Genomic DNA, 20,250 nt, shown 5'->3' with positions numbered 1-20,250 from the left:
TAGGCAGATATACCGGTTACCATGGAAATCATCCACATAGTAACACGTGTTTGTTTTGCGAGACGAGTTTCAACAATCTAAGCAAACCATAACTGAGCTTAGAGATACGTGTAGTTATTTGCAACCAAAATCTGTTTCCAGTGGAAAATGGCTCAGCTTAATTGTCCTCCTTGTACGCCTTGTGCATCCGTGTGCATTGAACATCAACCGATTCAAACGGTAAATTGTAAAGTTCGGTGAGAACCGTAGGAGTATTCAATTAAATCATTCTTTACACTAATTTTGAAGGAAACGTCTGTGGATAATCCATTTCACAAGCCCAGAGAAACAACGGCAGCGGACATCAAAGACTACCAAAAAGAGGTAATTTGCATACAATGTTTGAAAATATGTTCTTTTCTTTACGACACCCGTGACAATGGTCTGTTTTAGTTACTAACGAGCCCGGTCGGATTGCCAGCAAGCGATCCGCCTCCGTACCTCCCGCAACGTGCTGGAAACTCGGATGGGTATCCTTTGGCGAAACCAATGGGCCCAATCGGGCCATGGGCGACGGGCCGTGTCGATTGGGGTGCCCTTTCCGGCCAAACCGGCACGCGCCCGGTCGTCAACCAGTACTCCATTACGCGCTACAGTGTCGACGAGTGGCGCCAAAGAAATGCGGACATGATCAATGCTTGCGAGACCACCGTAGACCATAGCATTCAGGTGGAAAATGCTAGCAAAAATACCATCATACGAACGTACGCAATAGCGGACAAAACGCAAACAGATTGTACGCAGAGTTTGCATGTGCGGGCTAAAAATATCGACGATTTAAAGTGCGAACTGGATAGGGCCATTTCTAGCATGCAGGAGGAAATTGCGGCCCTCGAACGGCAACGCCGACGGTTGAAGCAGTCACTGGCAGTGCTACGTATGCCGGAGGCTATCGGTAAGAATGGGGCTGGCGCTGCTAGCTATTATCACAGATACTAACTGACCCATTTAAACGTTCAGCCAACGAATGTTTGGAACGCCGTACGGGACGTCCAGATACGGAGCTGATTCGAGATCGTCCAGAGGAAGAGTTGATACAAGAGATTAGTTTGATTTCGGAAATTAAAGCAATATTGCTTCAAACGCTTGCAAACATTGAGCAGCAGCAAAGTGACAACCGCGCGGTGAGGCAACGAATGGAGTTTGACTGGAGCGAAAAAAAGGTAGCTCACGAGAATGATGCAGTCAATTGTAATCTTCGCAATCAGTCGACGAACACGCTGTTTAAGCCAGGAGCCACCAGATGCTCTAATGAGTAAGATATGAGACGTAGTATGAAACTGAACGATTGTTTGAAGTTGTGTTTTTTTTTAACCTGCAGGCAATCGACTGAAATCTATTGGGAAAAATTTACCCGTGAAACATTGGACATGTATCACAACTGTCGCCACAAGTCGGAACAATTGCGGAACACACTCGATGCGATACTTACGAACGCTGCAAGAGATTTGCGCACCCAAGCCGATAGCGTCGAGCGGGCGTTAGCATCCCGTATATCGTGCATGGAGGAAATTCGTGAAAAGCTGGAGATTGATCTTCGCACTGTATGATGCCACAGTGCTATCCATCACATCGGATCTGATTTTCACTTCATATCCTTTTTTCTCTCTTTGGTAGGTCCTACAGCATCTAGCAGACACCGAAATTCAAATCGATAAGCTGAAGGTTGCCATCAGAAACATGGACTACGCGATGATGGTTGTCCAAACGCGGCTGGATAATCGCAATCAACGACCGAGGGTGGAAAATTGTCGGGATCAGCCTCAAAATTTGCTGATTGCAGAAGTAAAATCCCTCGAGGTGGGCTCTTCGGCCATGAACGCTCAGCTCAAACAGGAAGAGGACGTCAAGCAGGAGCTTGTCAATCGCCGCAACGAACTCGAACGCGAAATCATGCTCAAGCGGCGCACTATCGCCATTGATCGAGACCGTTGCCAGTTGCTGCGGTCGCATTTTCCTTCCTCTACCGCTTTGAGCGGATATTGAGATGTGTTCGTGGTATTTTGAAGCGTTTGATTTGCACATTTAGCGATCATTCTTTATTGACGCTTTCCTTGGCAACAGGCTGGTTGCAATCAATTGTTGACAAACAATTCCCAGCCCATCCATTGCACGAGTTTGAATGCTAAATACACTGGCACGAGCGTTAGCGAAATGTAGATGTAATAGCCGAGATCTTCATCCATTTGTAGCACATAATGATGATTGGTGTTCTTTACATAAACCCTTCTGGCACAATGTATGTTTGCTGCTTAAATCACATCCAGGGAAATGCCTTCTACTGCCTGAACTAGAAAAAATAGACACGATTGAATATTATGTGTAGTGTTGAAGTTTAGTGATAATTCTTACAATCTGGAATGTTGAAGGATTTTATAATTAACAGCAGCAGTGGCTATACAGCGAAGAGAAGAAATGCCGAATTTTTCCCGCAAACAAAATAAACTTTCTGTCAAAACAAAATAAACATTCTGTCAAAATAAAGACATAGGGATGTAGGGCTATCTACACGTAGGAATAATGCAGGGAACATTGTGTGGGTAACACCGCTTTTACACGGTAGTGCGAAAATCGCGGTTTGCAGTTCTAATAGCGCGTGGCCACGGAGGTGACAAAATGTTGAAACAAATTTCAACTTTGTCAAAATTGCTTGTCAACTGCAAAAAAGAGCTTTTCTCATGGCCCCACCAAAAACATACACAAGAGCGACAAAAAGCTCCAACATCTGAATATCATCGATATTTTGTTTAAGAACCACGAAATAGGTACATAAATCAATTAGAATCATGCATTTTAGCATTATTATCATAGCAATGGGTCACAACTGCACCAAATAGCTGTTTGTTTGCGCTTTTTTGCGAACGTCAAATTTTGTCACTTTTTGTCAACTTTTGTCAACTTTATTTCCTGGCTGCTCCAGGTTACAAAATTTTGACAAAAGCTCAAAAAAGTGACAAAAGCTCACGTTTTGAAAATTTTGTCAGCATATTGTCACTCTCATGGCCTTTCGCCTTAACATTTCAAACTGTTTCTGCAACTTTATGTAAAAAACAAAACTAAAACACGCATAAAAACACGTTTAAAATGCACTAAAATTTGTTTGATATCGAAACTAATTGAAAAAAAGGAAAAAGAACCTGCTTGAGTCGTTTAGAACCCTTTTAGTGGTCGTTTAGTGGATTTGGGGCACTTGGGAAATATGAGAGAAATATGCTATCGAGATGAGTTTGATATATTAATACCTTTCAACGGGTGGGTATTTAAGAACTGAATAATGTAATCCATCTTTAATAAAGTGAAATAGCTCAGAGCTTTATGCAAGAGAACATAACACGTAAATTGTGCTGTCGAATCTCACACTCATCTGTGGGAATCACTACAACAGTGCAGTGCTGAAGACGCGCTTGTAAGGTTTTCTTTTGGCAGTTGCAAAATCATATTTCAAATTCAGAACGAGATTTTTCATTGAAATATTTCAAGGGCATTTAATTACTGCTAAATGTACTGCGAATCGCTTCAATTCTTCGGCGATTAGAAGGCATTCAACGGAAATTTGCGGGTAGGGTTCTCGTTGAGAACTTTCTCCTTCCTTCTGTACCGTTGTAAAGTTTCGTATTGAAATTATGCATCGCTAGAACTAGAACTAGAATGGAATTAGAGGGGCGGTCCGCGTGCCAAAAATCCACTAAACGACCACTAAACAGGTTCTAAACGACTCAAGCTCTCTACCAAAACGGAATATAGAACGACTTCGTTTAGCAGACGTTAAACGACTCATGCATTCTAAAAATAGCAAAAAAAAAGCTGATGGCTCCATCTGTCGGTGAGATACCCAACCAGTGGAGCAATTTCCTCGCTTTGAGAGCTTTCTCCTACTCTCTGTACTGTTGTATGGTTTCGCATTGAATTTATGAACTAGAGGGCCGGTCTGGAGATACAGTCAGCGGCGAATCTAACGGTAGGCGGACTAGGCGGTCGCCAGGGGCCATATTACTGTATGTAAAAGTGGACATATTACTAGCGCCTAGGGCCTCTAAGGGGAAGTATGGATGTTGGGGCCCCGACGCTGGCGAATCATTAACATACCCACCACCCCAACACCCCCCCATCCTTCCATCAGCAACTAAGGTAAACTGTTCAATAAGGCTGGCTCACTTAAGGCCCCCCCAACTCAGCTCGTCTTACCGCCTAGGGACCCCGATACTCTGAATCCACCAGCTGGAAATGCAAAAATTACACAAAAAACTATTTTTACTAAATACAGTTTTAACTTGCATACCTTCAGGCGCAGAATGATTCTACAACTAATCCTACTAAATCGCATTAATCTGCATAACATCTAGTACAGACAATCCGAACTCGCTCTATCAATCGGAGGGAATATGCATTCGTGCACCTATTCGGCTCGTTTGGCTAGATTCGAACTCGTTGCACCCAAGTATCGGACTTGATTTCAACTGCGACCTAACTCGCGTGTTGGAACCGATTCCGATAGGCTTGCATCTGACTCTGGTTCCATCGGTTGCATAGCCATTCTTTAATAGCGTAGGTCGTAAGCGGTATGAAGAGTTGTTCCACTCTTTTAGATGTTGGAGGAGGAGTGGAGGGAGGGATTCCTCCACGAAGCCCCGATTGGCCGCAGTAGCATGTACAATTACGGGTCCCTTGTGAGACTCTACCCACTATTTTACCCACTGTAACATATGGACTTACTATTCATCATTCCTTACCATGAATATACCACACGACGGGGTCCCTGGCGGCACTTAGCATTAAACCCGATACAGGTTGGCAAATCCAGCAGGACCAGCTGTAAACATTAATTTGCTCAACAGTTCAGATAAAACATGTTGGATACTGACAGATGAGCTAGCTATGTAGCCAAAATAGGAATAAAATAAACCATACTTACGAATAGGAACTCGTGAACCATAGCGAAGTCTCGATAAGCTGTAACCTTTTTCATACGTCTATTCTAGATATTGTATAATCGCATGATCCCATTTCAACATTTTCCTTTCCTTTCTATACGTGTCCCATCCGACTAGGTCTAGTTAAGGCTTGACCAACCCAACCATGGGGCCATCCAATATCCACGGTGACACTGGCGGCCGCTCAGCCCGCCTAGAGTTAAATCCGCAAACCACCAACCTCGCCTCGGAGTCATCTACTAAGGGTGGATAGCTCAAATGTGCAAACCAAGAGTTCCATAAAGGAGGCTGTTGCATAAGTTAGATCTTTGTGAGCGTACAGCATGCTAACATCAACTCCACTGCGTCTGTGAATAGAGGAGCTTCAGTTTTTGATGTTTTTGACATTACACAAAAAAATCAATCAGTCTAAATTTATCAATAGTAAGTCATTACTTATTAGTAATACTTGATTACTAATATTTGATGGCCAGAAAGGTACTAGAAACATATAATGGATGATTAAACTTGTTTTTTTTTTTCGTAGCAAGGTAAAGTAATTATCTTTTCTCCGTTTGACAACATGCAACTTGTTTTAACATGCCAAGACAGCAACAGATGATTTTTTTCACAAATCACTCTAAAGTTTTCTCTTAACAAAAAAAAAAAATACACTTACATAATATATTTTTTAGAAAATCGAGTGTTATACGAAAACATCACATACTGTTTTTACTTAATATGCCCTCCCCATGCTAGGACGGACAATTAAAGACGGCACCAAGTGTTTCCATCTGTTGAGCTGTCTGTTTTATCATACAACATATTACACCTCAGTTAATCACTTGTTATCTCATGTGTGTAATAGTTCGAACAGCTGATTGAATAGGAAGCGGTGGTTAAAAAAGTGGAGCTGTAAATATTACTATTAGCAAACTCTTTCGAAAGATTATTGGTTGCTGGAATGCTTGCTTTTATTATTTTGATTTTTTGTTCTGTTTTGCTACAACCAGACGGGAAGACATTTTCGCATCCATCGGCTTGCGAATAAGACAAGTGAACTGGAAAGGAAAACACATCCCGCACCAGTGAAGGAATTTTGGTTCGTCGTTGCAAGAAGCATTGCGCAAGTCCGCAAATCATCTCAGTGTGCTCAACGGTTCGGATGTTGTTGCTTGCTCCTTCTTTCATTCGCAGCCAAACCGGTTCGCTCCTCCCCTACGGGGTTGCTATGGTGGTCGAAGTGGGCGGAGCGATAAGCGCGCGTCTAAAAATCGCATGTTCCGCGAAATCGGCGCACAATCAATGAAAAATGCCGGCAGGATTCTATTTGTTGCTGAGTGCGGACGGAAGCACATCATCTCGCAGCGTGCAGCGAAGCCAGTAGTAGAGAGTGTTGTTTTGTTTTTCTCACAGTGACACTACAACCGAAACACAATAGAACGGCGCAATAAATCAATAACGGGTTAGTTGCTTGCTCGGATCACGCACAAACTCACGTAAATCGCGTCGTACAGTGACGATAAGCAGTGTTATGTGGTGTGATTTGTGCGAGATGCTATAAATGACTGCATGTGGTTCGCTTCCTGGTTGGAATCACTGCTCGCTTATGCAACTTACGGTGGATGAATCACACGTCTGAGGGAGGGGGTCCGAATAGAGTGCGAGAGGGGTAGTGTGAAAGTGGAGAAAGCAGTGAGCGTGTGTGGGGTGTTGTTCTTAGGCAAAAACACAAACAACCGCTACAAACAGCGTCTTCTGGCGGGTCGTTCTCAATTTCGCGAGATTGTTGCCAGTTGGATCGGTTGGAGCTGGCCGGTGGTTGCTGTAGTTCGGGGCTCGCGCACCCGTCGTGTTATTGTTTCCGTGTGTATTCTATTTGTTTTCGACGGAAGACACAAAGTAAAGCAAAGTGCCATTGTGTGCCTTGCAGAACGGCGGGGCACTGTGCAAAAGGGAAAGCTGTGCCTCCGATGTTGACCCGATGTTGGAGGATGGTAAAAAGTGAGCTGGATGTCTAGATATTGTTTTCCCTCAAGTAGTGTGTGAGTGTGTGTTGTTTGTGTCCACAAATCTTGGGAAACTTGGGCAGGTCTTGCGTACCTAGGACCCGTTAATGTCGGTCAGTGCTTCCGTGTGTATGAAACTGTGCGACAAAGTGTAGCCTTTCGTATCAAACCGGTCAAGTAGGCGAACTGTTGTAGTGTGAACGCGCGTAGTGAAACCAAAGTCTTGGGCGTCTTTGATCGTTAAACTGAGCTCAACGGACATCAGATCGAACCGTTCTAGAACTTTAAGGCGGAACGCCGCAGCTCTGTTTAGTGTCGTGGGTTAATTTTGGAGCCTGTGTTGAGTGTGATTCTATGCGGCACCAGCTGGACGAAACGAAATCATCCACTTTTATGAAACTGCCGTTCGATCGACTAGCTAGAGTGATGAATCTGGAAGAGCCCAGCTTCGGAGACAACTACATACAGGAGTTCGTGCTTGAACACCTGGACCACGACACGGGACCGAACGTGAAGCGTGAGGACACTAGCCCCACAATCCTCGGCAATGGTGCCGGCTCGAAGCATCTGTGGAACGGTGCCACGACGATGGACGAGAACGGTGGCATCGTGCCGATCAGGTTGAAGGCGGTCAGCAATGGCGTGGTAGCCACGGGCGTTGGCAACGGTTGGCATCTGGAGGATGCTCGCAAATTGCATGCCGCCTGCTCGCCCGGTCCCGGAGACCTGTTCACACACGTCGGTGCACCGACGCACGGTCAACCGATGCTGTTCAATCCCCCGCTCAGCGGTGTACCGTCGACACCGCCGGAAACACCTCCGGTAATCGGATCTCCCAACTCATCCGGCGGTGTTGGTGGCACCGGTGGAGTCGTGAGCGGCGGTGGAGGCTACGTTAACGGCCCGTACTATGGCACCCGTTCCCAGACCGGTCTGGTCGAGGAGATGATGTTCCTGCCACAGACGATGCGGGGTGAGCAACCGCTCGACCTACGACCGCTGCACTGTTCCATCGGTCCGGAAGGGGACTGGATCGATCGGAAGGAGTACACCGGCGTGCTGACCGTAGCAAGCGGTCCGAACGGGCAAAACGGTATGCTCGGTGGGGTTGGCGGTGGTGGTGGAGGCGGTGGTGCAGCCGGTCCCAATGGAGGAATCGTAACGGTGAGCAATACAGCTGCGAGTGGGGGAGGTGGCGTTGGGGGACCGTTCCAGCATCATCATCACCATATCACGGCGGCCCAGCTGGAGTTTGGTCCGCTGAGCATGCACAATGTGTCGCATCAGCATCCGCACCACCATCACAGCCATCATCATCATCATCATCATTCGCTACACACGAACCGGCCACACTCCGTCAGCTCCACGAGCTCCACCATTTCACCCCGCCACGGTACCAGCAGCAGTGGTGGAGGTAGCTGTTACAACGGCCTGGGCGGATCGGGCTCCGGCAATGGGCTCTCCTCCGAGGATCTCATCAACGACGAGCTGCTGATGACGCTGTCGGTGCGCGAGCTGAACAAACGGTTGCATGGCTGCCCGCGGGATCAGGTCGTACGGTTGAAGCAAAAGCGGCGTACCCTGAAGAACCGAGGCTACGCACAGAACTGTCGATCGAAGCGGCTGCAGCAGCGCCACGACCTGGAGATCACCAATCGCCATCTCCATCACGAGATGCAACAGATGAAGATGGAGCTGGCCAAGATAAAGCAGGAACGGGACGAGCTCATCCAGACGCTGCAGATGCACCAGCGCGACCAGTCAACACAGCAGACGGCAGGCGTGTTGCAACATCAGCAACATCAACAGGCACACCATAAGCAACAGCAACATCAACACCAGCAGCAACACCAACACCAACACCAGCAACAGCATCAGCAGCATGCACACTATCAGCAGCAGTCTCGGCAGCAGCAACAACAGCAGCAACAACAGCAGCAGCAACAGCAGCAACAACAGCAGCAGCAACAACAACATCATCTTCATCATCAGCAACAGCAACACCTAGGCTCGTCGCAACACAATGGTCCCTGTGGGGGCAGTGCCGGCAGTGGAAGTGCTTCCGGTGCCAGCAGTGCCGGCAATGGTGGTGGTGGTGGTGGTGGTGGTAGCAGTGGAGGAAGCGGTAGTGGCAGTGCCGGTGCTGGAGTTGGCGCGGGGTTAGTTTCCTCGGTGAAGCAACTGATCGCGGAGAGTGTTACATCGCAGGAGTACTACGTATGACGCCAGACGACGCTCGGTAATCATCAAACACCTTCGTGGGTTGGGCGATATGCCTGTTAATTCCGAGCTGCTTAGATTAGTGTGTGCGCGTGGCCGCGTGTGAGTGGTCACACGTTGATGAGAGAAGGTGAAGGGGAACGTGTATATAGTAGATGTTTTTGGTGTCTGAGGGCACACAGCCTTGGGGACTGTGAAGTGTTGACTTAGGGATCGTGTTCGTGAGGGGGAACTGTGGGCGCAGTGATGAACAGTGGTGATTGATTCATTTTGGGAAGCATACTCCTAAGGACTCATTTATTTTTTATTTGATTTTATCTTATACGTTATATGGTTAACATTTCATTCATCTCAATTTGCGATTTAAATAGGATGTACAAGGTTTGCATAGGTTTTTTTGTACTCTTTTGCTAATATTTCGCTTTTGATCCTCAAATGTTATTTTATTCGTTTCAAGATTTATAGTCAATTTCTTTAATATTTCCAAAAATTTTGTTTGTTAATCATTTATTGACATCGCCCCAAACAATTTTGAAACAAATCGTAAAAAATAGAAACAGTCATTACATTGTGGGAAAGATTCAAACATATTCGGACACTGGGACAAAATTAATATTTTTTATCTGTGGGGAAATAGTAAAAAATATTGAAAAAGAATAAACAAAACTACGGGCAACTATGTAATTTAAAATGAATCAAGGGATTTCTATTATGATCATCAATATAAAAAAGATTTTTTTTGAGTAAATAAGCTGTTAATTTGTTAATAATATCAGTACAAACAGAAGTTGCTGATGATCAACTCTTGTTTGAAAGGGTAGGGGCTAAATTTAGTTGGAGCATGTTGATTTTGTATTACTTTGTACGGGTTAAGGGTTAAATACTGTTCACTTTCTTTCGTTTGAAGTAACAATTAATTTTCACTATTAATCTTACATTCAGTGGAAGCCAGCATTGATAGATAAGCATATTACTTAACTTTAAATATTATCATCATTAACTCTCAGTTCGGTTTGATTCGTTTATGTCATGCATACAGTACACCATACCCAAAAACAAAACAGTATACATTTTGTTGCATTTAAAATCACTTCACTACAGTTCTGATCTGGTGTATATGAATGTGTTGAAACGATCTTCTAATACTGCAAGTGTTGCCGTCTAGTGTGTTACTATGCGAAAAAAGGAACACATTGAGCATAACGAGATAGGATAAAACCCCGTGTATAAACGAGCACGGCTACGAACGAAAGTGACTAACAATTACGATGATAATAATGATAATAACCGTAGCAAATGAAATACGTTGTAATATTCCCAGCAAAAGCGTTCGATAATTTGGCACTGTAATAGATAGGACGGCGATCGTAATGACTAAAAAAATAAATCACCTCGCTCGACTCGACTCGAGACGATGAAGCAATAATTAGATCATCGAAGCAAATATCATGTTAATGTAAATGAAATAAGCAAACAAGCGATTGATAGGGAATTGCTTTGATCAGTGTATTATCCACTCCACTTGGTTGTATTCCCGATTGTGTTACCTTTTGTTGTTTGGGTTTCTTTACGTACAAGTACAACACTGTAAACAAAATCGATCGATCGCTAACCTACCACTGGTGTAAAAAATAGATAAGAAGTCAAAGCACGGCGACGTTTATCATTAAATGATGTTGAAGCAAAGTAAAACAAAGCATAACAAAAAAATATTACAAAACATAAATACAACAAGCTGCGTACTGGTTCTTATTTCTTCTCCGATGGTTGTTCGATGGTCCAATTGTTCGATATTTTGTTGGTTGGTTCTGTCCCGCTCGAATTTCGGCCGCCCGCGTATTTTATTGCGTATTCTACTGGCCACCACAAAGTCGACAGCGGTGGCAGGAAACTTGCGCCGTTGTTTGTTTACTCTCTTTCCACTGTTACGATGAGGATGCTTCGTGTGGTTCGCCTTTTTACCATTCGCATGCAGGAGGTCTGCACTGTATGTTTTCTTAAGGCACTTTCCAGCACGGCAAATGGTAATCGTAAAGCGGCAGTTTGCCAATACAGAGTGAACGTATCGAATGAAGATTTCGCGCGGGTGGTATTTGCATTCGGAGGTCCTTCCGGCATACTCCGCCCACCCTCAGAGCACCGAGACAGAGAAAAACACCAAGCCCAAGAGGGTTGCTACCATGCTAGCGGTGGTGGTGTTGGTAGTTGAATCGGACACATAACTCTTGGATTTGTCAACAGGGATGGCCGTTTCCGAGAAACCCGAGCGAAAACATTTCGCCTGCCGCAACTTGTTCGTCACTTTATTGTTTGTTCGGTGTCACTTCTGATGCTTACACATTGGGAGGTTGTACAGTGTCCACTGCTAGTCTGCTGGTTTACCATCATCCGGGGAAGACATTGAAGAGGATTTCCTTTCCAGCGGTACAGGGCGTAGCCGACCATTTACGACCTTTCGCATTATCTGTGCACTGCTTCAAAGCACATTCGTTTAGTATCGTAAATTTGGTGTGATTGTAGAATAAAATTAGCTTTAACGCTTTAGAGGCAGTTCACAAAAGCGCTTTAAAAATGAATACAAATTGCTTTTTTGTTGCATTGCAGATGTACGTCGGTTTGATGGCTGTAAAAGGTTTAGAAGATATGAAATCTTTTCATTGGGCTTTAGATTGCGTGATGAGAGCAAATGACAACATGAAATCCCATTTCTGCGAGGAGAGATTTAGCATGATTTCTTACATTAGCGCGGTTTTAACAGTAATATAAACACTAGACGCAAGCCGTATTCGATTGCCGCCTCTAAGCTTGAACGATTTGGCTCACCTTGGTGACTCAATTATCTAGCTATTTGTTTATGTCTCCAAATGTGAGAACCTATCGTACTCCGTTCTTAACTTCAAATTGCTTAGACAAAGAAGTATTGTGAAGATAAAACAAACAAAGACACTGCTCCATTCCATTCATTCCAGTGCCGTTGATTGTGCGAGCGTTTAGTGGAGGATTAAAACTATTTCAAAACGTAAATCGTAACCGATCGGATTGTGATCGTTTGTTTGGTAGCATAAATCAATGCCACATTTTGCATCGTGAATGAATTCTTTTCCTTGCCCTATCGTACACATACTTCGATCTTTGTTCGTGCAACTTCGTTAGCTCGTTCTAAAAGAGCAATCAATTTGAAGTGTAAACACACGCGCGCGCAACTTAAGCAAGTGCACTCGACGATTCAAGCGAGATGAAGATTTATTGAAGCGTTTAGATACTGATTGTTTGGGGATACTGTTTTAGGGAGGAAATAATTGTACCGAACCTCAATCCCATCGATAGAGTGGCGTGAAATCAATTATAAACAGTTGCTTATTGTAATTTATTCCTCTACGGCTCACTTGGGATGAATGATGGTTTGTATGACGGAGCTTCATTGAAGAGGTTTTAGAGTGAGTGTGACTATTGTCTACACTTATGTGAAGCAATGCAACCAAAGAGCTAGGCCTTAAGTTTACGAGAAAACTTCCCTAAATCATCTACTTGTTAGGTTGGGCAAAGATTTTGACTACATCCGCTTGTGTAAGGCAAAGCATACCAAACTTCATCTCACCAGCCCTTACCAATTTGCAAAAAGAAAAAAGACAACATGAGCATCCCTAAACCAAAGTGCTAAACACCGGCTGGGGAAGATATCATATCACCCGACACGCTGCACACTCCAAACTGACAAGATAAAGTCCAGTCGGAAGCTAATAAAATAAAATAAAACACACATACTCACACACCGACCCAAAAAAAACATCTCACAGTGGATCAAAGCGACGACTGCTCTACCGGAAGCAAAATGTTGCTAACCGTAATACTTCTTCTCTTCCCTTCCTTCTGATAGCACCCCCGTAGACACACACACACATGTGAGGTAAATGGGTCGAGATGAAAATGGTAACGAGCTGGCCATTCTGCGTGGCCGACTGGACATGGCGGATGATGTGTTTCATCAGATAGCACGCAGACCGCTGCCGACAGCCAGTGACCGAAGGCTGCGTGATATTGGTAACGATGTACGAAAAAACGTGACCAGGATAATGATCGTGATCCGTTGCGACAGGCGACGTTTTCACACCCCTTTTTGCCGTTGAAAACTGGGAAAACTGTTTAAGGCGTGGGTGGGGGGTAGGGGAATGGTTGGAAAAGATGATATCGAAATTGGAAAAAGGCCAAATCAAAGACAGAGAACACATGTACGGATTGTAGAACATTTGAATGCATCTGTTTCGATCACAGTTTTAAGAAATTGGAGCTAATGAATTTTGGAAGCACGAAAAATCACGTAAGAATTGTCTTCCAGTTGATGAAGTTGTGCTATTTCATTACAGTTGACTTAAAAAACCCAGCATGAAAAAAAAAATTATTAAAAAAAACAATAAAAACCAACACAACACTCATAAAACATCCACTATAGAAGTCTTCCTTCCTGTAGGACAGCTTGGATTCGCGTTTCAAGAACAATAATAATAAAAATAGCAACAAAAAACAAATATATTCGCTCGATATGTATGCCCACCACCCGCTATGAATGCGAGTTTTATGAAGATGGCTTTTAATCAAACTTTAGTACGGTTATCGTTTTATTGGTCTGCTGTCAACCAAAAAATGGTCAATCGTAACAGTTTAGTCGAAACATTGGCGAACGTAGCGCGTCGTTTTGGATCATAAAAAACGGGAAACAATGAAACAACAGCATTCACATACATCATGTTGACGTGCGGGAAACAGTGAAGCGTTTAGTTTTATTTGATTTACCATCGATCTTTCCCTCCGTGCGGTTCGAACCCTTCACCCCCACCCCACCAGGGTAGATTCGATCGTTGGAGCACGGTCGAACACAGTTTGCGGTGCCTGATAACGGGCTATCTATTTCGTAACTTTCCTACGCCTACCACCAGACAGCGACTACGGGATCTCGTTGCTTGCTTTGATGGCAATAAACTGCAACTGGAAACAACTTTTGCAACTCTGTTGCATTGCGAAAAGTTCATCGCTTCACTGATCACTGATTACTCGGTCACTAATAACGATCATGATAATGATCATGAGTTCTAAAGTGGGTCTGAGATTGTCATCAGCTGGTGTTTGACGTGGTGTGTTTGGGTTTGTTGAGCAGAGCAAGCCACCTGATACAGCCACGATGAAGTTGCCTTTGTACAAGAGGAACATTAGATTGCGTCTGATTCACACTAATTAAAGCTGATTAAGCGCATGTTCAATCTTGTGCAATAAATCGTTGTTTTCGGAAATCGTGTTTTACATTATGCTGTGTTGTTTGTCCGGCAGTGTATAACATAGTTTGAAGTACATTTTTTGGTAATGTTTGTTATTATTATAGTTTAACTCTGGATGATAGATATCTAGGGCAGCCTGAAGGCTGTTGTGCTGTTATTGAATTCTTTACCTGTATGTTTTATTTTAAGAATGAAATTTAAATGAAGTATTGAACATCTCTTCAATATACCACACATCTCCAATAATCCACTAAATTACACAGATATTATTCTAGCTTTAAGTAATATTTCAAACTCAATTACAGGTTTGTACATTTGCACATATCATTAAAAGAGGTACTGGCCATAATAGTTTTCATTTTTGGATTTAAAAATACAAATCAAGAAGTACATAATTTAAATCCATTTATTATAAACCTTTGCCTTGGATGCTGCTTATTATCCGATATTAATATACTTATTCATCACAAATGATAGATTTCAATGGGGTTGTTTGAACTGTGAATGTTACCATGCCTTTTAGAGTTAGTTAGTCTTTTATTATTATTTTTTAGAATCACCGGGAAATCAGAAACATATGTTTAGCTTGTGATAATCTATACCCTACTTTTATTTGGCTGTTTTGTTGCTAATAAAATAGATTAAGAAATTATCAGCATTGTGTGGAAAAAATAAAGAAGTTTTGTAAACATGCTTTTGATTACACATCAATAGCTGCAGACGCCATGAACAAATCTCGTGTGGCGTACTTTTTAGTTTTTTTAAAATACAGGTCACTCGACGAAAAATGTTTACCGCCTCAGTTAAATGCTCGCCTGTTCCCGATTCTAGGTTTTTTATTATTATTCATGAGCAGAGGCGGGGCCCTAAGCGGGGGATCTAAACCCTAGTTTCCTTAAAAGTCCGCAAAATGTATCAATATTAACAAACATTACACTATTCGCAATTTTAATAATATTTCGCATAACCAATTATGACCGCGGAAACCCCCTACGTTGTGTTTTTTTGTACTATATAAGCTGTATTTATTTTATTATTAACTTTCACGAGATTAAACGTACGCTGTTCTATTCCGCGGCCCCTGATTGTGTCGTTACAAGTTACTGTATACAAATACTAAATACATAATCCGACAATGATTTTCCTGTATATGCATATTTGTGGACTTTTCGTACTTGCGTACGTCCCAGGAGCTTCTTCATGATTTATTGCAATGAGAGGTTTCATTACTAATATGGAAGAGTGCGATAGTATATCATGTTTGTCCAGGCCTACGAAATCGATCTCCAAAGCTTGTTACGAGCTTTTGGTAGCTATACACGTTATCAACACATTCCACACACTTACTTGTTAAAATGTACTACATTGAGAAATATTTGGTTTTCCGTTCATATGTGCATTATTAAAAAAAAATCAATCGCTTATAAAAGAGAACTAACATGTTGAGGTTTAGCTTGGTTTAGCCCCTGTAGGCTAGTGCCCTCGCGGTCGCGCAGTCCGCTTATATGAAGAACTGTCTCTGTTTATATGTTGCAGTCCCGATTGACATGTTCGAGTACGAAAATCGGGTTTTCAAGCTATTTACCTTAAACTGGCACCTTAAACTTCCCTTAAACCGCACCAGTTTAAAAAACTTTTAAAACAAGCCTTTTAAAATCGACTGTGAGGTGTATTTTTCGATGCTTTTTTCTCTATCCTTTGGGAAATAACGTATCCAATTCTTATTATTGGTCGTATAGTCTATTTATACAAAAACCATCGAGATTTCACCAAATAACGCCGTCTTTTTTCGCCAAATATTAAAGCAAATTAATCTAAAACGAATTGTACGAATCTTCCCACAATAAAAGAAGGTCATTGGCACGCACAAAAGAAATTTTGATACTTTCTACACGGTTTATCACACACAAATCCACATTTTTTGGTATGTCGAGTACCATTTGAGCAGATCATGGTTAAAAATTTAGAACAAATGTCACTTGGTATTCAGCTTTCCAATGCCCAGTATACAACGACGCGGGTGCATGCACATCTGTTGCTTTATATAGCAAAGCCTATAGAATGCACTTTTGCTAACGTAGAAATCAAAGCGTAAAATATCAGTAACCACCCTCCCACCACGAAAACTGAAGATTAGATTTGAATGAAACAAAAGTATCTTAAACCATGCACAAAAACGAAGCACAAAATCGAAACCCTTCGACCGATAAGCGCCAATGTACATTTGAGTTGCTTATTCACTACAAACTGCTGCTGCTCGCTTCAATAGAACTATCTCTGGCAAGTAATTCCCGAAGGATCATGCCAAACTGCCTATCCAATCTGGGGACCTGTGCTTTAAGACAGTGCAATTGCCCAGCGTGCCCTTCACCGAGGAGCATCATCGAATCATCGGCCATAACCACACGGACGCTGTACGCTCTCAGCACGTAGCAAACGTCGAAAACCTGATATCCAATTTGGTAAAATCACTTTTTATTGTTTAGTTCGATTTTTTGTACTCTTCTACTCGAATCTTTTGTTGCTACTGTTGCTACTATCCTATCGGTAGCGCTGACCTTCATCTTCTGTCTCATCATGAGACTGTGGCTGGCAGCATTTATCCACTCCCCCATTGGCTTGGCTTACTGGAAAGGGGGCGAATGTCATGAAATGAATACAGAACACAAACGAAAAGAAGCAGTACTGAATCGTTCCGGGGGATTTTCCACAGCAATGAAGACGTTCTCCTGGTTACGGTTACGGGTTTCCCCGTTTTTTTGCAGATGACCAAAAAACAAGAAACTCAAAACTATGGACAGCTTTGTAGACCTCATTACGGCAATCAACTGAAGAAGCGACCGATCAATGGCCGGGATAGGTTTTACTATCAGTCTGGGACGATAAAACTGTTTACGCGTTGCCACAGGACTTTAATAAATACTGCTTTTTTCTTCTTCTTTTTCCCGGTGTCCCCGGTCACCCTAGTGCGATTGCGAAGGGCGATACGCTAGGGACGGGGATTTTTGTTTAGTTGCGTAACCCACCCAATTTGCTGTAGACAAAAAAGAGGTGTCATGGTAAAAGTCTGTCAATAGTACAAAAGTGTACTCGTGTTCTTCATGAAAGAAATGTTGTGTTATTTTTTAAATTAAAGTTGTATCTTTTTTGTTAGTTTATGAAGAAAACATGTTTATTTATGTTTACCCGCATGCGTAATTTAAAGATTGAAACATATGATCCGTTCAACGAAAGCATAAGTAGTAAAATGCTAAGCAAAAGTGCACGTTCGATTGAAGACGAGTGATTACACTCGACAACCAAAAAAACGAAGCCCTCCACCCATTGTTACACACTTTCCTTTTACAGAGCCCACCATTGTATTCTGCCTCTCTGTCTGTACGGGATGCTGCCCGGATGGGGCGCGGTGGCATCGAACCTAATCGTCGCCGGGGGGTGGGAAGGAAGATGGGCGGACTGGTCGGTGGACTGGTGGTGGCAAAATTAAATTCATAAAAGTCACGTTTGGCTCATATAAAGTGTCACAGTACGATACACCGAGGACACACTAAGGACATTGATGACGAAGGCGCCGTGGGACTGGTGGTAACGGTCGGCTGTCGTATCGTTCCAGCGACGACAGGGCAGATGGGAGGGTTTAGAAGTACGTTCACACTTGTACCCTATTCATAGCGCGCGTGTGTGTCTCGTTTTTATGGCGCGGTGTCCTCCTTTTTCTCGTTATTAGTCGTGCGATCGGTACTGGTCTCACTGACCAAGATTTACGTACCCCACCACCAGCAGGCAGGCAGCGCGACGAATCTACTATCGTATTTTCACTCTGGGGAGAGCGCAAACCCTTATCTTTGGACACTTTTACTTTTTTTTATCAACGCAGAAACAAAGCATATCCCGCTTCTTCATAGTTTTTCACTAGCCATACTGTTGTTGTTGTTGTGTGTGTGTGTTTTTTTAAACGAATAGAAGTGGAACGTTTGCACTTTTTAACTATTTGATGAGCTGTTGAAAATGGTCGGTTGGGCACGTCGATCGATACCACTTACGGCCGATGAACTCGAACAGGTGCACGGTGGAAAATCATATGCTAATTGGTCCGGCTGGCACCTTTACAGTGGACACCGTATTGTTTTGTTATGATTCAATTTCAATTCTGATGAGTAAAGCCTTTCCACGATCATACGGGCTGTCGCGTGCACGGGTCATTCACCTTCAGTTCGATAGGAGTGTTGTGAAGCTAAACTGTAATGTTCTAGAAACGAGTTGAATCAATGCGAAGCAGGATGTTTAAAAAAATCCTTATTTTATAATGCATTTGATCAGATATTACTACAAAATCACAACATTTATTTGGAAATTATTGTAAACTGCTGTTGTGAAGATATGTTATTTTTGTTCATTTACCAAAAAAACATTACACATTTTAGAAGAATAGTTGGATCAGTTATGTTTTTATCCTATAAATAGAATAATAATTGTAACATATTATAACGCACATGTGCTTAGAAAGAATAAAATTGGTATTAGAAGCTAGAATTATGAAAGAGCTCAGTGGCATAGCTAATGATAAATTATGACTGAAACTAGCTTTTAGCTAACAATTTATAAATGAGAAGACAATGACCAGCTAGTAAAGGTCCAGCAGGACACGCATCATAAATGATTCAGTTTGCAATGATTTTACATGCACCTATTTATTACTCAATCTATTGCAAATCTAAAACACTATTTTGGAATATTTTTCAGAAAAATATATAGAAAAAAATTAGTTAAACTGTAGTTCAAATAAAAAATTAATGCAAGTTCTTTTTTTTTTTTGTCTGTTGGAAATATCCAAACCATTTTCAATCCAAATGCCCCATCAAACTGTGAGTTGATCACCAGTGTAGGGCCAAACATGCTCAACGAAAATGAATTGCTATAACCTTTTTTTTATTATAAATGTCGTTGACAGGTAACACCTTTTGACCTCGTTATGTTATCTCGCTTTACGGCGTGGGTTACTAGCTGCAGTATTGTTCCGCTTATTCTGGGAAGATAGCGAACCCAAACTTCACCCTCAAGCATCAAATCTCTGGACGGAATTGCTACCACCGTACGCACAAAATTCGTAATTTACATACGGAACGCATAAAAAGTGCAGTAATATCCAGTGTCCGTGCGATTATGTTTCGCTGCTACCGACCATAAAGCCCAATTGCTAGGTTGTTTGGTCAACCGCAATCACTTCGAAAATCGTTCGTGAAAGCTGTAGTGAATATAAAATCGATCGGTACTGCTGCAGAGGAACGGCATAAAGGTGGGCGAGCAGCTTGAACCAGGGGAGGAATAGTAGTGATGAAACCAATAAATAAAACGTCCACTAACCGCAAACGGTCCAGCATGTTTTGGGATTTGATTTGGTTGGATAGCCCGTGTGCCTGGTTTGTAGCTGGACAGTGACTCGTGTGCCGATTTGCTCAACTGCTTCCAGGGGTACGTAGAGGCATGACATCCACATGTGGTGGGGAGATCATATTAAATTTTTGGAGTTCTGTTTTTTATTATATTTTGTCATCCACCATGGCCCGGATGTTCCCAAGTACGAGGAAAACGGGAAAAAAACAAACAGGAAAAACATAGAAGGACACAAAAGTGTCAATAAATAATAAAGCATATAACGGATTCGATCTGGTCAAATGAAGCAAATTGCGAACTATCTTGACCGCGCGGAAACGTTTAGCATCTTGAGGGGAGAATCTTGAAGAAACCATTGAAAAAGCCACTGGAACACTTGGCGAAGGAAATTATGTGCAGTAGGTTTTT

The 20,250-nt window shown here is 42.7% G+C and overlaps 3 protein-coding genes across 3 annotated transcripts; 2 read left to right on the top strand and 1 right to left on the bottom strand.

Annotated features, from left to right (window-relative positions):
- Nucleotides 1-41: 41 nt before the first annotated feature.
- On the top strand, nucleotides 42-2,198 carry LOC120899918 (tektin-4). Its single transcript, XM_040306275.1, has 6 exons — nucleotides 42-219; nucleotides 289-363; nucleotides 433-934; nucleotides 1,000-1,294; nucleotides 1,361-1,583; nucleotides 1,657-2,198. The coding sequence occupies exons 1-6, from the start codon at nucleotides 148-150 to the stop codon at nucleotides 2,023-2,025; spliced, it is 1,536 nt and encodes a 511-aa protein (XP_040162209.1). The 5' UTR covers nucleotides 42-147; the 3' UTR covers nucleotides 2,026-2,198.
- On the bottom strand, nucleotides 2,056-2,254 carry LOC120899922. The gene has a single exon (XM_040306280.1). It carries the CDS (start codon nucleotides 2,223-2,225, stop codon nucleotides 2,115-2,117), a length of 111 nt encoding a protein of 36 aa, XP_040162214.1. The 5' UTR covers nucleotides 2,226-2,254; the 3' UTR covers nucleotides 2,056-2,114.
- Nucleotides 2,255-6,185: 3,931 nt separating this feature from the next.
- On the top strand, nucleotides 6,186-9,181 carry LOC120899900 (homeotic protein female sterile). Its single transcript, XM_040306227.1, has 2 exons — nucleotides 6,186-8,883; nucleotides 9,001-9,181. Exons 1-2 carry the CDS (start codon nucleotides 7,313-7,315, stop codon nucleotides 9,179-9,181), a joined length of 1,752 nt encoding a protein of 583 aa, XP_040162161.1. The 5' UTR covers nucleotides 6,186-7,312.
- The last annotated feature ends 11,069 nt before the right edge of the window (nucleotides 9,182-20,250 follow it).

The sequence above is a fragment of the Anopheles arabiensis genome, chromosome 3 (assembly GCF_016920715.1).
Source record: "Anopheles arabiensis isolate DONGOLA chromosome 3, AaraD3, whole genome shotgun sequence".
NCBI lineage: Eukaryota > Metazoa > Arthropoda > Insecta > Diptera > Culicidae > Anopheles > Anopheles arabiensis.
The sequence above is the reverse complement of the archived record's forward strand: the minus strand, read 5'-3'. Positions and strand labels throughout refer to the sequence as shown.

What these genes read in the sequence shown, in the direction of transcription:
- LOC120899922 (XM_040306280.1), bottom strand. Translation starts at nt 2,225, where the DNA reads ATGGATGAAGATCTCGGCTATTACATCTACATTTCGCTAACGCTCGTG.
- LOC120899918 (XM_040306275.1), top strand. Translation starts at nt 148, where the DNA reads ATGGCTCAGCTTAATTGTCCTCCTTGTACGCCTTGTGCATCCGTGTGC. An exon ending in ACGTATGCCGGAGGCTATCG is followed by an intron (nt 935 to 999) that starts GTAAGAATGGGG and finishes TTAAACGTTCAG; the next exon opens with CCAACGAATGTTTGGAACGC. An exon ending in GCCACCAGATGCTCTAATGA is followed by an intron (nt 1,295 to 1,360) that starts GTAAGATATGAG and finishes TTTAACCTGCAG; the next exon opens with GCAATCGACTGAAATCTATT.
- LOC120899900 (XM_040306227.1), top strand. Translation starts at nt 7,313, where the DNA reads ATGCGGCACCAGCTGGACGAAACGAAATCATCCACTTTTATGAAACTG. An exon ending in CGGCAGCAGCAACAACAGCA is followed by an intron (nt 8,884 to 9,000) that starts GCAACAACAGCA and finishes CTGTGGGGGCAG; the next exon opens with TGCCGGCAGTGGAAGTGCTT.